This window comes from Copadichromis virginalis, linkage group LG12, assembly GCF_057382275.1.
Source record: "Copadichromis virginalis isolate Kocher_CV1m ecotype Utaka linkage group LG12, C_Virginalis_male_GT1.1, whole genome shotgun sequence".
Lineage (NCBI taxonomy): Eukaryota > Metazoa > Chordata > Actinopteri > Cichliformes > Cichlidae > Copadichromis > Copadichromis virginalis.
In genome coordinates this window covers 28,927,360-28,940,611 of record NC_140629.1, presented here as the reverse complement: position 1 = coordinate 28,940,611, position 13,252 = coordinate 28,927,360, and the positions used below count along the sequence as shown (strand labels likewise).

At 39.3% G+C, this 13,252-nt stretch overlaps 1 protein-coding gene across 2 annotated transcripts; it reads left to right on the top strand.

The window, feature by feature from the left end:
- The first annotated feature begins 1,469 nt into the window (after positions 1-1,469).
- Positions 1,470-10,957, top strand: LOC146697234 (secretory carrier-associated membrane protein 1-like). Of its 2 annotated transcripts, XM_085475850.1 has the most exons (9): positions 1,471-1,741; positions 2,582-2,662; positions 2,883-2,993; positions 4,832-4,943; positions 5,701-5,829; positions 6,012-6,171; positions 6,827-6,928; positions 7,023-7,140; positions 8,276-10,957. In XM_085475850.1, the coding sequence occupies exons 1-9, from the start codon at positions 1,685-1,687 to the stop codon at positions 8,435-8,437; spliced, it is 1,032 nt and encodes a 343-aa protein (XP_085331976.1). In that variant the 5' UTR covers positions 1,471-1,684; the 3' UTR covers positions 8,438-10,957. The 2 variants fall into 2 exon arrangements, with proteins under 2 accessions (XP_085331977.1, XP_085331976.1); XM_085475851.1 differs by lacking the exon at positions 2,582-2,662 and having other exon boundaries at positions 1,470-1,741.
- The last annotated feature ends 2,295 nt before the right edge of the window (positions 10,958-13,252 follow it).

Genomic DNA, 13,252 nt, shown 5'->3' with positions numbered 1-13,252 from the left:
ATATATCACCATCCTCATCATCATTATCATCATTAACGTAATCATCATAATCATCAAGTGGAGGAGATTGCGTTGGTATTTGACCTACAGGAGCTCAAATATTGTAGTTTACTGAATGATCACAAGGATGATGTAAGAAAAAAAAATCTTTTCTTGTCTCACATTAGCCCGTGTGTGCAGGTTTTGCCTTTTAGTTCCACTTTTGCGCTGAGGCGGTGAAGTTTTAATTTGGGAAGACATTCTCATCAGTACACCGAATTAAAGATTTGGCCATTACATCTTACAAAGGTGGAAATTGTAAAACGCAAGTAAAAGCAGCCCCACAAGTTTAGGTTGACTTCTTTGTTTGGCAACTGAAGAAAAATAATTTAAAAAAACTAATTGTATAGAAATAATTTATAGAAACAACTTATTGTATGGCTATGTGGGTATGGGCACGCTATGAAAATAATCTTGAGAGCTTAAAAGTAATAACTAATTTCAAAGTACTGCATTGAAAGCAACATAGCATTACTGAAAATGTAATTCAGTGTGGAAGAAGTTAGAAAAGTAAGGTGCACTTGAAATAAAAGCAAAAGGTCGGTTTCTTTGGATCATTCTTAGTTATTAATTATTTACAGGTAATAAGATAAACACCAATGTTGTAGTGGGTCAAAGTTTTATAATTTTTTTAACAAGTGAAAAAGACTTGTTGCATGTGATGAGGCGGTTAGCATTGTTGCCTCACCCCAAAAAGGTCTTGGGTTTAAATCCACTGCCTGGCTTGGGCCTGAGTCTGTGACAGACTAACTGTCCAGGGCAAATTTTGTATCCCACCTCTCAGCTCCATGACAACCAGGATAAGCTCCAGCCTCACCACAACCCAGAAAATGATAAATATGGATGGATGGATGGATGGAGCATCCATTTTAATGCATATGTGCAAAACGTAGGAGAGTACGCACACACGGAAAGAAACATATAATTAAACTATCATCATCCGATTCAAATAGGTGCTCCAATGGGTTAAGTACAGTAATCCATGATATGGAGTCTACAATGTAAGAGTGAGATTTTCCTTATATTATTAGTCAGAGAATTTGTATCAGTTCAGCATGATGCAGATGGATCCTGTGTTCTGCAGACAGTAAGTAAACATCTGTATACTTACATAACATCACACAAATACAACAAATTGCCATAAAGGCAGGCAGTAGCTTTTGCGTATAGTTTGAGGACTGGATGAACTTTGTGATCAGTAAACTCTCATGTAGTATGTTTTGCACATTGTACTCTGGAAATACGGAGACTGAATGCAACATGTGAACTTGTAATCTTCCATGTTTAAGTCTCAAATACTCACACACAGTCCAACACACAAATACAGTACATAACAATACAATACACCAGAGGTGTGTCGTGCAGTGCTCTGCACATTTGTGTACAGAGGTAGCGCACCTGCCCGGGCATCATGCTGTCCGCGGTGCTGAAACAGTGACGTAGACCGTTCTGTTAATCACGCATCCTCTCTTCTCCTGCCATTTTTGTGCTACTGGCTAACTTGCTAATCAAGGGGTCTCCATCAGCAGGAGGCGGAGAAGACTGCAGGCGGCAGAGAGAAGCAGTCAAATCAAAGGACCTGAGTCTTCCCTGGAGAATCGGGGAGTTCCCGCACACAGGAAACTCTTGTTAGAAAGGCTACACAATGTCCGATTTCGACAGCAACCCGTTCGCAGACCCGGATTTCAGCAATCCTTTTCAGGTAGCTGACACGGCTAGCTAGCAAGCAAGCAAGCTAGTATACGCTTGAAAACCCACTGAGGCCAAACTCACTTTAGCATCCCTGCTTGCAGAATGAGCTAATCATCAAATTTTATTCCTCGATAGTTTTGTAGAGGGAGTGCCGAATAATTACATGGTCACAATTCACTGTTGCTGGGGATATCTATTGTAAACGAATTTAAAGGAATTATGTCATTTGAGAACAAAGACACATTATGTCAACGTTAGCTAGCTGGATAGCATTAGCTCTGCCCACCGTCTGTAAACACTCGCTGGCCACTGCTAGCTTGATGGACAGTTTACCGGGTGGCTAGCTTAGGACAGGTGCATTTTTGTGCTCATATCACAGTGTTATGTACTTTCACAGTATCCAGCAAACATTTGGCTGCCTTTGCAGTCATGTAGACTAATATTTTTGGAAACACAGACACGTACATCTGTTTTCGATGTTAAGCAAGGGAACAAGCTATTAATTTCTGCTACAGCTTGTATTTTATTCCACCTTTTATAAACCACACGCTTCCAGAAATCTTAAGGCTTTAATTTCAAGCAACTGTTGAGTCCCCTTTACTTGAAGCTGTGTTTATCAGGGTGTTTAAACTTGCGCGTTTTTAGCTTTTCACAAAACATGGTGGAAAGCCTTAATATTAGTAGAATACCATCATTAAAGTGAGATATTTACATGTTGTTTATGTAAACTTCTCACCGCTGATTTTCAGAAACTAAAGACCGTCTAACGGCATCTTGTGAATGAAGCTTTTGGTCTTGCAGTTTTAGTTTTAACTCCCTAAATTCCTATGTGGACCTCTCTGCCCTGTAGGATCCTTCGGTGACCCAGGTGACACGATCTGCCCCTCCTGGTGGTCTGGAGGAGTATAACCCCTTCACAGACGCCAGAACGGTCAGCTTTACGGGCAACTTCATTGATGAGTAGTGTGCATGCATGCGTTTAAGTGCTTCTTAGTCAGTGACCTCGTTTTTATCCCTTACCCTCATCCTCTTTCTCTCCTCCTCCTCTCAGTCACAGAGGATTTCAGTGACAAAATATGACTGTGGCCTAATTACACTTTTTCTTAATGCTTGCACAAATATTAACATAGAGAATCTCTGCTGGATTACAGGCAGCCCCAAGAAACACCCCCAAATCTACTCCAGCACCTTCCCAGAACACACAGCCTGCCATCATGAAGCCCACAGAAGAGCCGCCAGCTTACTCACAGCAACAGACTCAGGTAAAACACACAGGAGCATTTATATACATGTTTCACATCCAGTTTTCTTCTCATTTTTTGTTTCAGTTAGGTTGTCAACATGTTTTTGTCATTTGCAATTCAAACTAAACATATTTGGTTAGTCGCACTATGTTTTTTCTCATCTTTCTACTAAGTTAATAATATAAAAAGAGCCGTGAGTGTGTTATAGCCATTAAACACACAGTGCCCAATGTGCAAGTGCTGAAAAGTAATTGAAAACATGGCTGTGAAACATTTCTTGGGAAGCAGTGTGTTAACATCAGTTAATGTCTAGCTTGGAGTTGATGAAGAGATGGAGTTTTTTGTAAGTATGACAAGTAAAGAGGGTCAGAGTGCAAGTGAGGTAGATAAGAGAGAAAAATCTGTCAGACAGAGGTGGACATCAACAGCTGGATTTATTCTGTAAAAGCAGGCCTATACAAGAAAAATGGAAATGTAACCTGTTAGGCCAAGAAGCACAAATGTGTAGATCATTGCATCGCTGAGGATACTCATTAACAGAAGGTCCAGAAGGACGCAAAAAAATCAAAGAAAATTTTGGCTTGATGGCGTTGTTTTTTCAGTCTCAAATTTTACCTGTGAAGAATGGTGGAGGTTTTGTTATTGGGGTTTATACGGCTCCCAAGGGAACTCTAACTCTGACATTAATCTTTGATTTTATTGCTGACAGAAGCAACGGGATGAACCTGAATTTACAGTCAAAGCAGCTAAAATGCACTTTAGAGGGAAGATGTTGAAGTTTCCACAGACTAAAGACTTTTCAGAAAGATTAATTTACTGGTCTGAGAAAAAACTCAAGGGAGTCAACTAGGACTGTAGAACTTAAACATTATTAATAGAAATACTGCTTATGTTTTTAAGAGCTACTTTAAACAGTTAATCACATTCTTTGAAAATAAGCTAGTATTTTTAATCTTGCTGAATAAGTGGTACTTTGCACATCTTACACACAGTGCTGGATACGTTTGAAAACATGGGCTAATGTTAGCAGTCTCTCCAACAGCAGACGTCTTTCCTTACATGTCTGTGCAGAATGTAGTTGTACATTTTTCCAATCAAGTGGTTATAAGCTACTGCACTCTCGACACAGCCTAGATACGAGTGGGCTGCAAACTCACACTAGTTTGCGCAGCTGTCTGTCTCATTTCCCACCTGCTTGTTTACAATTTCCCATCAGAGAAAGAGAGAGGCACTGCTTTCTATGGTGGGTCGCTTTAGTTAACCAGCATTTCTGTTGCAGACTAGCAAAAGCAGCAGTGTTCAAATATCCTTTTTTAGCTAGCTCTGTAGATCCCTGTGTACAAAAAAGAAGAGTTAAAGGTGGCTAGCGAGTCCCAGAGAACCTAGACTTTGGGCTCTGTGTGTTAAAGGTGATCAAAATTGAAAAAGAACCAAAAATGTGCAACTGTCCCCATACTTGCAACACTACAACACTCTGTCCTTTCCTCTTGGTCTTCATATACTTATCTGATTTCTGATGGCCTATCAGCGGCGTAATGAGGTACTGCCTTTTCATTTAACGTTTCCTGCACCCTTTTATGTCACTGTCTTGAATAGTGTGGATCCATTTAATGACCCTTTTCCACCTGTAGCATCACTTTAGAGTTGTATAGAACTAGCTGTTAGAGGCAAGTGAGTGAACTGCAGTTGTTGATACGTTTTAAAATCAGAGCCCGTATTTTCCCTTGTTAAACTAACATGTCTGAGCTTTCCCTGAGTGACAAAACCTTTACTTACATCATTGTACTTCATGTCATACCTGACCTCTGTCAGATGTTGGATTGTGAGCTTTAAGATCACATCTGTGTTTGTCTCAGGACCAAGCGCGTGCTCAGGCTGAGTTGTTGAGAAGGCAGGAAGAGCTGGAGAAGAAAGCAGCAGAGCTCGATCGTCGAGAGAGAGAGTTACAGTCCCACGGAGCCGTCGGAGGTCAGTCAGTCCATCAGTTACCCATTTGAATCACTCGCACGCTTCAACCTCAAAGTCTGAATTCTGGGTCCCACTCAGAGCTGGACTAGCAACAGCGCTGATCTAAAAGTTGACTTCTTACCTTGACACTAACATATCGGGCGTGGCGCACAATTTGTGAAGAGCATTTTAATTCTGTGCAGGTACAGTTTTACACAAGTATGGAACAGGAAATGTTCCAGTTTAAGTTTTGCACTGTGCCAAAAAATGTCCAGTTGATCAAATGGACCAAAGTGTGTTGCTGTGTGTGAGTGCATGTGTATGTGCGTGTGGTGCAGGATGGGAGTGAAAGCGACACACAAGCTATATATCTTAGTGAATGTCTGATTTACAAAATTGGAAATTTAATACAAGTTGCATAAAATAAATAAATGGTGATTGACAAACACAGTTTTATAACGTAAAAGAAAGTATTTCTCTGTATTTGAATTAAGAAGGCATAATGTTGTAGTGCATGTTCATGTTTAAATGTACATAGGACAAATCTAATTGAAGTAGAATTGAATAGACTGAATGAAAGAAACATTTCATGTCAATCACTCATACTTTATTCACATTTACTAATTGTAGGATAATGTCCGTGGTGATAATAACTTGTAACGTATTTTTTTCTGCCTTGTTAAGATTCTTGCAAACAAATCTGTTAGTATATTTAATAATATTTTAGATTTAGATGAAAAAGCTCAACATCCAACCACTGCTTCGTTTCTCCACGCAGGGCGGAAGAACAACTGGCCTCCACTACCGGAGAAGTTCCCTGTTGGTCCATGTTTTTACCACGACATTGCAGTGGACATCCCTGTAGAGTTCCAGAAGACTGTAAAGATTATGTACAACCTTTGGATGTGTAAGTGTACTATTTAGCACACCTCATCAATTTCTTTCTAAATTAACCACATCAAGTGGTTAATGATGCAAGTTACCTAAGAAACATCAACCGTTTGGTCATTCACAAGAATCTGTATAGAAAATGTTGCTTAGTATAAGTTTAGGTTTAATCTGAGGTTCTTTGTCATCTTTGTTTATCAGTCCATGCAGGCACGCTCTTTGTGAACATGTTTGGCTGTTTGGCCTGGTTCTGTGTGGATCCAACTCGTGGCGTAGATTTTGGCCTGGCTATGCTCTGGTTTCTGCTTTTTACCCCATGTTCTTTCGTCTGCTGGTACAGACCGCTTTACGGGGCTTTCAGGTAAGCTGAAACATGAAAAACCAAAAAGAAGAACACTGCCTTTCCACTGATATTTGGGGTCTAAGTCTCTATAAATATGTGGGTTCAGTTTTTATAGTTGAAATACAATAAATTGTATACACAGGAAGGTTGGAAAAAGACACCAAAAAAAGAGATTAGGAGAGTAGGTCTAGGTGAACACAGACCTACAGGTATGTTCTCCAAAATCATTTCTGCTTTATCTCCTGTGTCTGTGGCCGATCAAGGCTATCTTAAATAAAAACACTTACTGCCTGTCTTCTTCTTAAAGGAGCAGCTCAGGGATTTAAAGTCCCCCTTCTGTGTGCCCAGAAGAACAAGCTCACACAGCATTTCTCAAACATCACAAACTCTCAGCTTCTATAAAAACTGAACAGATGTGCACCTTCCTTTTAACACACGTAAATTAACTTAAGATAAAGTTAATAGTGTTCCAAATATGAAACTGGTAAAAAGAGTTGGGCAGCTGACTTTGCCATGTTCTTACCGTGCACTCGACTATTTCACGCATAAAGGCTTTGAGAGAATGAGGGAAGGATTAAGTAATTAATGTTTAATGGAGGATGAACTAGTGGCACAGTTTGACTTTATTCCCTCCACATTGCTCTCTTACCGTTTCTTTTTTTTTCCACCGTAGGAGCGACAGTTCGTTCCGCTTCTTTGTCTTCTTCTTCGTCTACATCTGTCAGTTTGGAGTTCACGTTCTACAAACCATTGGCATCACTGGTTGGGGAACATGGTGAGTATTTTGTACTTGAGCTGATCCAGGCACCGTAGATCAGTGTGCACTGAAGATCACATTGTCATCTTGGTTTTTTTCTTTGTCTTGCCAGTGGTTGGATCGCAGCTCTAACTGGCCTGAACACCAGTATCCCTGTAGGAATCATCATGTTACTCATCGCAGCCCTCTTTACTGCTCTGTCTGTGGGCTCCCTCATTATGTTTAAAAAGGTAACACAACACAAAGACGGCATCCTTACAGTGACAAAGGATATTATTAGTAAAAGGTTTTGCTGTGACAATAGAGACGCTGTAAAAGTGAGATGTGGCACTCTGAGAAATCAGTGGGAGAATTTTGGAATGCCAAAGATGGCAGGAGTGCCGAGCAAATCGACAGCTGAAGCGGGAAATATGAGAGCCAGTTGGGCAGTGGCAGACAGATCTACTTGTAACTGTAGTAAAGAGTTAGGGTAGTGTACTCTATAATATCTGCTCTCTGGATTGCAACCTAAATGAGGTCATGATGTTCTGTATTTCGCATTTTGGGCAAAGTCACCAAATCAAATGTAAATGAAGATTCAATCAATTCAGTTTTTATGTGAAGTTGACCTCCGAAATTAAAGTTATGGCTCGTTCTCCATTCATTTTAATTGGGGCTTTGGTTTTATTAGCTTGGAATAAGTGCCCGCAAATGTTGCCAGGATGGCTGCCAATAAAGAAGACTTAAGTGGACAGAGAAGAGGGAAACATCTAAACTAGGGATCTAAAACTACAGCCCACTATGATCCTAAGTTGGCCTTTTAGTAGTGTATCTCCTCCTTTCTCTCACTATAAATTTAATCCTTGTGATGGCTTAGAACAAAGAAAAAGAAGTGCAGTCTCCACAGTGTGACTCAGTTTTTCTATTTGATAAAAAAATGTTCTTGTAGTAAATGAAACAAATCTGTTACAAAACTGCTTTTTTGACTGTTAAATCAACAAAATTTCAAAGGTTTTTATCAATTTGCAGAAAAGACTCTTTAAAATCTTTTTTTAGTTTATAGTGAAAGATCAGAGAGTTTTTACTTTGCTGGTGTTTTTAAAAAAAATCTGAAATTAATGCCACTCTCCACATTCTCCAGAGCTGTCCGGTGGACCAGATTGTATTTTTTTTCCCAGCCCATTCTGGCCCCTTATGTTTGACACCCCTGGTCTACATCATCTTGTAGTGTGTTAGAAATAAGAATAGTGCTGTATGCCAAGAAGAATCAGTGCTATGACTGGACAGGAAGAGAAACATCTTTCCTATCGTGCTGTGCTGCAGTTCTTTTGGTAAATTTAAACCAAATAAATTGATTGCAACTAATTCCTTGTCTTCTTTCCACAGGTGCACGCGCTCTATCGCACCACCGGTGCTAGTTTTGAGAAAGCCCAGCAAGAGTTTGCGACCGGGGTCATGTCTAACAAGACCGTTCAGACTGCAGCTGCCAACGCTGCAGCCAATGCTGCATCCAACGCTGCTCGCGGGGCCTTCAAAGCTCATCCATAAACAGATGTGGTACACGTGCTCAGTGCTCATTTAAACACACACGCATATACTTAAACACACACACACAGAAAAAATGGAGATGCACAACTCTGGCCCTGCTGGTCCTCGGATCAAATTGATAATATTTGTGAATGTTTGCCCTGCACCGACACACTTTGCTTAAAAAGTGTGAAGCAAAATAACGGAAAAAACGATCGGAGTTGTCCATCTTCACTTTAAATCATATATCAGCTCTCCTGCATCCACCTGGTCAGCTTTTCAGTCAGGTGACTATCTGCTCACATCCCACAAAACATCCAGCAAGTGACTCAAGGTGTGCTCCGACTGTGTGAGATTTCATCGCACACGCTTGCGCACTCCTTTACTCTCCTTGTTCGTCTGTCCCCTCGAGGTGATCCTAGGTCAGGTAAAGGTCGCAGCTCGATCATACCTTATTTCTGTGAGGGTGATGACCCCGAAACAGTTTCCTGTCTGATAAATGAAAAGTGATCTGACCGTGGTGTTTTGCACATAGTTTGGTTTTCTTGCCCGTATACTGAAAGTGGCTGGGCCTCTGTGCGAATGTCTGCTTCACTCCAAGAAAATTGTGGCTCTGATTTCTTTCTTTCTTTCTTTCTTCTTTTTTTTTTTTTTTTAATATAATCCAGTGCTCCGTCATTAAGCTCTGAAAGGTAAATGGTACCTTGTCCTATATCTGTGCTTTTGTTGTGAGACAAGTACCATTCTTGTTATAGTAAAAGACAAAACAAACAAAAAAAAAAAAATCACAAGAATAGGAAAATGTCTGTATGTTCTTATATAAGGACCTGCCCCCCCCCAACAACACCTGCCAGGTGAGCCATTTTTTTCCTGCTCTGTGTGCTACTTTGACAACGTGGGCTGGGTCAGCATCTCTAGATTTGACAGCATGATAGCGGCATGCATGTTTAGCACACCCAAGGTAGCTAAGTCTTTGGCAAAGTCATTCTTCCCACTTCCTTTTGGTCCCAGCTACAAGGAGCTGGTTTTCGGTGAATGTCTGCCTACTTATCCTCCCTCGGTTTTGCTGTGAGGGCTGTTTGCATGTCTCGGTGGCTGCCTGACAGAAGATGACGGTTAAGAGAAGAAAATTGGAGGGAAAAGGGGAATGAAAATTGAATATTAGCTTTTTTTTTCCCCTTATGTGTGTATTAACGCAAAAACTGTGTGGCCCTCGGTTGTTTTTGTAGCTCCTCATACTCGAAAACTAACGCTGCTATGAATCTCAGAGGCGCTCAGTCGTGGCCTCCCGCTGTCGTGTTTCCTATTGAAAAGGATGCGTACCATTCATAGGGATCAGACCTGCCTTTTCTCACAGAAGAATCACTGTCCACAGTTCTGGATAAAGTGATAAAGCTATCATTTTTCCTGAGATTAACCTGCATACATAAACTTGTAAAAAAAACATTGACATCGTGTATATGTACACTACATAGGCTAACACTCCATTTTTGTTTTCCTCGGTCAGTAGTGAATTACTGGCATTTGAAGTTTTATAGCCAAAATAAGCATTAATATAACAGAAGATTGGACTTGGGGTGCCGTCACTATGATACACTAATTTATCTACAATAATAACAGTGTTATCCAGCACCAAGTTGTACAGACTACTGTCACTGATGTGAAATATGGATGTGGGTTTCTTCATTTTTTTTCTTTGTGCTTTAGCACCTCTCATGATGTTGGTGAGTGTGTGAAGATGTGCATGGCAGAAGACGGGTGATAACTGGCACTACTGTTATTAAAAATGTATAGCCTGAACTTTATCGTGGACGAAATGCTGTCAGTGTTAGCTAGCTGAGGCTCGGTAATTTGTCCTGAAAGAATAAGCCTAGATCTCTCGCAGTATTCTTTTGATTTGGACGTAATTTCATCAAAATTCATTGCACATTTCTTGTTTTATGTTGAACGTAGCGCAAGAGAAAAATGTTTTTATTTATGGTGTAATTTAAACTGTTTGCATTTTGTTTCCTTTTTGGTTTGTGTGGGGTTTTTTTAATGACACTGTCATAGCATCAGCTAGATTTAAAGGTTTTTTTTAAGTGTTTAATGACTTTGCAACTTGACCTTGCAAGAGGTGTGCTTGTCGTACGAGGATGTGTGTTTATGGTCGGTATGAAAGAGGAAAAGAAATAAAATAAGCTCCCTCAAGTGTTATTCTATGTCCTGAAAAGCTGTGAGAAATCTACCAAATGTCCATACAGATTTGTTTTCAAATCTCAGTTTGTGGTGTGATTCCTTTCCATGTTTTACTTTGAGGTATTCTTTTTCCTTACATACACCCACATGAGTCCCATCTATCTATAGTTTCAAACAGTTGTTTTACAAAGCCATGCTGCAGTGGGTAATTTCTTGATGTATTTGATGAGCTGGTCAGCAGTACAGAACAATGTGTTTGAAGTTTGCCAACACAAAACTGTGTTTCGGACCTGTGACTATGTTATTTCACTGAATCAGAGAAAAAGAAAAAAAAAACTCATCCAGAAAGGGACACTTGTATATTTTGTAAAGTTGAAAAATCGATCCCCATTATCAAATCACGTGTAAAAAGAAGTAATGCACTCTTGTCTGGCCTTTGTCGCATGTGAAATAGTTTGAGTTTTGTATATTTATGGTATTAACATGAAATAAAATTTCAAAGAAATGATTGTGGATTTGTTATATAATTACAAATTTATCCTCTTTCCGTGATTTAAAAACAAAACAAAACAAAAAAAACATTAAGAATGACCATGGAGAAGGGTATCTGCTCAAATTCAAACTGTGTCAAAATGAGGAAGGAAAGGTGGTCTCGGAATTTCAGAAACTGCCGTTTTACTGGGAATTTTCCACACAACAATCTAAGGTTTACAGAGGATGAACTGAAAGAGAAAAATCGGTGAGCCGTAGTTCTCTAGGCAAAGATTGTGCTGATGCATGCAGAGGTCAGTGGAGAATTATTCAGCTTGAAGCAGTGTGACCAAAGGCAACAGTAACTCTCACATCTTGGTTGTAACTGCTTGTTATAATGAACCAAAGTATGCAGAAGATAATCTCTGAGCATACAATTAAACCTTGAAGCAGATGTGCTACAGATGTCACTCAGCTAACTAAAACTTGCTCTACCATTTGCAAGATGGTAGGCTCATTCTCATGACAATTTTTTTTTTTTTTTTTTTTTTAATTCATACATCCATTCATTTATTTATTTTACTGGTCATGTTTGAATACAAATTACTATTTTTTGGTGGCATACTAAAAGAAAGTTTAAGAACCACTTAGACTCCGAAGCCCGTGACACAGTTTGCAGGGTATCATACATACATGCTTAGAGATGAAAAGATTCACGAGATTTTCAAAAGTTAAACAAATGGATTTAATATAAAATTTAAATTGCCAGTAAAAAAACAAAACAAAAAAAAAACAAACTTGTTAATCATCTCATATCACTTCAGATTTACCTCACAAGCCTCTTTTAACACTGTTATGAGCTAATGTCCACCGTCCGTCTCCAGGGGTCAGTGTTTCATCAGGAAGTCTTGGCACAGTAGAAACAGAGTTTACACATTTCTAACACAGAGTAAAGAAGTCCTGCTTTATTTAAGCACGGGTTCTCTGTCCTCAGATATATCACCCTCTCATACACGAAGCCTCATACAGTGTTCCACTTATACTCTTTTGTTAATGTAACAAAAATAGCAGACAGTATATATTTAATCACAGTCATACTATGTGTTTGGATGTAAATCCATATCACAAGTTCACTTTCATTCTGCCTACTTGCTCTCAGAAAACAACACTAATGGAATTATTGCACATCTACAATGAATAAAAGCACTGCATCACATGAATCCTAACATATACAGAAACATTTAAATGGATGAATTAGAAATTAATACAATATGCAGCAATGTGAAATGATTTAAAGGCAGAGTGCAAAATAAAATAAGCTCCAATTGGAAAACCATCAAACTGCAATGGAGGTTCACTTTAATCAGCTTTGCAAAAGTGTCCAAATCACTCACGAGTGGGTATGAAGTGTAATGACCCAGTGGGAGGTTTTTTCAATCCTTATCTTTTCCTTTTGGGCACCTTCACAAAGCCAGACTTGTGTTTATGGCTTTCTGCATGTCATACGGTATTTCATGATAAACCACCTGCTTCATCTTGCTGCTTTAGCCCATCACGAAGCCACACACAATGAAACATCTGGCAGAGCTCTGTTTTCTTTTGTTTGTTTCTGCATACGCACACACAAACTGTTATTAAGCTACACAATCAGTTAAACAGGAGGAGCTCCCTTTGAAACTAAAAATCCCTTCTGTGGTGATTTTCAACTTAAAGCGTTTAAAAAGAGTCTCAATGTCCTGCTACCACAGAATCAGAGCACATAGGCATTTAAGAAACCTCAAGTTAATGTCTATCACCAGAAGTGGCAAAAGTACAGATTTTCTTTACTCAAGCATTATTATTAATAAAATATTTGTACAAGAATGTTGCTGGGTGTTTGAGTTGTTGAATCTGGTAGTGGTTAGTGATCGAACCCTATGAATGAACATAATGATGGTTAAAACAAATAAACTGCCTTTCTGGCCGTGTTTAACATGTTAAATCTAAAAACCTATCCACTGCCAATCCAATTTATTTCACTAACCTCCTGCTATTCCAGCAAAAAAAAAAAAAAAAAGTATAAGTATATAAGTTTTCCTCCTTCTCCAGCTTTACCAGAGATTTTTAAACTGAAGTTCTAAAAGGGGGGAAGCATTTTATTCCCTTTTCAACTGCTCATCAGGTAGTCTCCATCACAAGAGAGGGGGG

Coding starts and splice junctions, on each gene's coding strand:
- LOC146697234 (XM_085475850.1), top strand. CDS start 1,685: ATGTCCGATTTCGACAGCAACCCGTTCGCAGACCCGGATTTCAGCAAT. Junction 2,994..4,831: donor ACTCACAGCAACAGACTCAG/GTAAAACACACA, acceptor TGTTTGTCTCAG/GACCAAGCGCGTGCTCAGGC. Junction 7,141..8,275: donor CCCTCATTATGTTTAAAAAG/GTAACACAACAC, acceptor TTCTTTCCACAG/GTGCACGCGCTCTATCGCAC.